We start from the raw sequence: 3,349 nt of genomic DNA, 5'->3' as shown, positions 1-3,349 counted from the left end.
AGCATCAGTCCTTCCAATGAGTATTCTGCGGATCAGTTCAGTTCAGTTCACTCGGTCAGTTGTGTCCGACTCTTTGCGACCCCATGGACTGCAGCACGCAGTCTATTCTGTGGATTAGAACTTGTTAAAATCCACTGTCCGCCTCTCCGGATACAGTGCCGCGCGCGCCCACAAGGGGGCGGCAGGTCTCGGCCGAGCGGCCGGACAAAGTGGACGTCAGGCCCAGCGGCCCCGCCCCGTGGCCGTGACCCCAGGCCGCGCCGGCGCGGCGTCCTGCTCTGCGGGCAGACGGCGCGGCCGGGCGTGCGGGGCGGGGGCCGCGCGATGGGGGCCGAGGCCGCTGGGAGCGGGCCGGCGCTGCGGGAGCTGCTGCGCGAGGCGGAGACCAGCCTGCTTGAGTGCAAGGTGTGCTTCGAGCGGTTCGGCCACCGCCAGCAGCGGCGCCCACGCAACCTGTCCTGCGGCCACGTGGTCTGCCTGGCCTGCGTGGCCGCCCTGGCGCACCCGCGGACGCTGGCCCTCGAGTGCCCCTTCTGCCGGCGGGCCTGCCGGGGCTGCGACACCAGCGACTGCCTGCCGGTGCTCCACTTCCTGGAGCTCCTGGGCTCCGCGCTGCGGCCGGGCCCGGCCGCCCCGCGCGCCGCGCCCGCCGCCCCGGGGGTCCTCACCTGCCAGCACGCCTTCGGCGGCTGGGGGACCCTGGTCAACCCCACCGGGCTGGCTCTGTGTCCTAAGACGGGGCGGGTCGTGGTGGTGCACGACGGCAAGAGGCGAGTCAAGGTCTTCGACTCCGGGGGAGGCTGCGCGCATCAGTTTGGAGAGAAAGGGGACGCTGCCCAGGACCTTCGGTACCCGGTTGACGTCACGGTCACCAACGACTGCCACGTGGTCGTCACCGACGCTGGCGACCGCTCCCTCAAAGTATTTGACTTTTTCGGCCAGATCAAACTCGTCTTGGGAGGCCACTTCTGCTTGCCGTGGGGTGTGGAGACCACCCCGCAGAATGGGGTCTTGGTCACGGACGCGGAGGCGGGGTCCCTGCACCTCCTGGAAGTCGATTTTCCCGAAGGGGTCCTCCGGAGGGCTGAAAGGTTGCAGGCTCACCTGCGTCGCCCGCGGGGGGTGGCGGTGTCCTGGCTCACCGGGGCCATCGCGGTCCTCGAGCACCCGCTGGGGCCCGGCGCCTGCAGCAGCACTACCGTGAAGGTGTTCAGCGCGAGCATGCAGCTCATCGGCCAGGTGGACTCCTTTGGGCTAAGCCTCTTTTTCCCTTCCAAGATCACCGCCTCCGCCGTGGCCTTCGATCACCAGGGCAACGTGGTGGTTGCCGATACTTCCAGTCCGGCTGTCCTCTGTCTAGGCAAACCCGAGGAGTTTCCAGTGCTGAAGCCCATCGTCACCCACGGTCTTTCGCATCCCGTGGCGCTGACCTTCACCAAGGAGAGTTCTCTTCTTGTGCTGGACAGCGCGGCCCATTCTGTAAAAGTCTACAAGGTTGACTGGGGGTGATGGGGCGTGGTGGGGGTTCTGGGACCTGCTCCAGAAGCCCCGGAGCCGCCCCTGTTGAGTCCCGGATCAACAACTTAATCTTTTTATTCAACAGAGATGACTGTAACTGCCTGGTAGACTTAACAAAGGTGGGGGCCATTATTAAAGAATAATAATGAAATCTACCATTGATGGATTATGTATTCCTAGTGCTAAGAAATCTGTGAATATTCGCCCCTTCAATCCTTTCAGTGGCCCAGTGGTAATTTCTATTATGTATCTCATTTTAAGGAGGAGAAAACTAAGACCCAGAGAGGCTAAAGAGATTTACCCAAGGTCACATTTACTTACTCTGACAGTCACAAATGGAACTCAGTTCTGACTCCAAAACCCCTTGCTCTTAAATAAGACAACAGATGTGGAAAAATATATATGTTTATTGTTGCTACATGTACTCTATTTACAAGTAGCTATTTACTTAGAGGCACAGAGAAAGGAGACTTCATAGAGTTCAAGAGAAAAAGGATTTTGTGGTGGCCGTCAGTTTAGTTCAACATACAATTCCTTTGATGGCTCTTTAGATGAAGTTACTGTGGATCTTGAGTTACTTGAGAAGCAAAAGCAATCAACTTTCATTCAAAAGGTCAACACTTCTCTTAGTGCCTATAACTCCTCTGCCATAGGCACTTGGGAAATACTACTTGGTTGATTGAGAAAGGTTTGTGTATTTGGTTTTTTTGTGTGTATTCTAAGAAATCTTTACTTAATCAAGATAACTAAGATTTTTTTCCCTTATGTTTTCTTCTACAAGTGGTATATTTTTGGGTGTCCCATTTTGAGTTGATTCCTGTCTACCACATGAAGTATGGGTTGAGGTTATTTATTTATTTATTTATTTGATATGAGGGTGTCTGATTATTCCAGCACTATTTGTTGAAAATAATTTTTTTTGGGGGGGGGCCTCCTCGTGGCATGAGGGATCTTAGTTCTTTGGCCAGGGATCGAACCTGTGCTCCCTGCATTGGGAGCGCAGAGTCTTAGCCTCTGGACTGGGAGGCAAGTCCCAGAGAAAGACTTGTGTTGATGTAAGTTCTGAACGCCTGTGGAGTGCTCTACACATGTACTTGTGTTAGAGGGCTGGATGATTTTTCTGTTAATGTAATATAGAGATAAGTCACCACAATCAGTTCATGGCAGAAATGATTTTCTTGCCTTTTTATGATCAGTGGTAATCTGAAGAACTTTTGTGATGGGGTTTTTCTCTGTCTATTTAAATCTGTCCCATATGTTGCAAACAGCAGGCACTCAATAAATAATTCCTTTGACCCTGAGTTGGCATTTAACCACTGGCAAATCCCTCGTGGCTCAGACAATGAAGAATCTGCCTGCAATGCAGGAGATAGGGGTTTGATCCCTGGGTCAGGAAGATCCCCTGGAGAAGGGAATGGCAACCCACTCCAGTATCCTTACCTGGGAAATCCCATGGATCTAGGAGCCTGTTGGGCTACAGTCTGTGGGGTTACAAAGAGTCAGACATGACTTGGTGAATAACACTTCTACTTTTCACTTTCAAACACTTCAACTACTTCTTGAATTGATGTGATGGCTTGACCAAGATGATGCCTGCTTTAAGGTTGCATCTATTAAGTGAATAGGTGGAGATTTTAGGTGAAGTAGCTGCTTCTCTATAAGCTGTGTGTCTAGCTGGTATAACATTTCAGAGTTGAGGGCTGTTGGAAAAATGCCAAATAGCCAGCACCTCAGAAGCAGTAGCAAAACTTTTTCCTCGGGGAGGAAATAGTGGTTTTGAAAGGTGAGGGTTTGCTTTAGGTAATAACTGATGCTTTATCAGCAATAGGAT

The 3,349-nt window shown here is 52.9% G+C and overlaps 1 protein-coding gene across 1 annotated transcript; it reads left to right on the top strand.

Annotated features, from left to right (window-relative positions):
• The first annotated feature begins 324 nt into the window (after window positions 1–324).
• NHLRC1 (NHL repeat containing E3 ubiquitin protein ligase 1) lies at window positions 325–1,673 on the top strand. Its single transcript, XM_052648979.1, has one exon. It carries the CDS (start codon window positions 325–327, stop codon window positions 1,507–1,509), a length of 1,185 nt encoding a protein of 394 aa, XP_052504939.1. The 3' UTR covers window positions 1,510–1,673.
• The last annotated feature ends 1,676 nt before the right edge of the window (window positions 1,674–3,349 follow it).

The sequence above is a fragment of the Budorcas taxicolor genome, chromosome 11 (genome assembly GCF_023091745.1).
Source record: "Budorcas taxicolor isolate Tak-1 chromosome 11, Takin1.1, whole genome shotgun sequence".
Taxonomy (NCBI): Eukaryota; Metazoa; Chordata; class Mammalia; order Artiodactyla; family Bovidae; genus Budorcas; species Budorcas taxicolor.
Note: the sequence above shows the minus strand (reverse complement) of the source record. Positions and strands in the feature narration are given on the sequence as shown.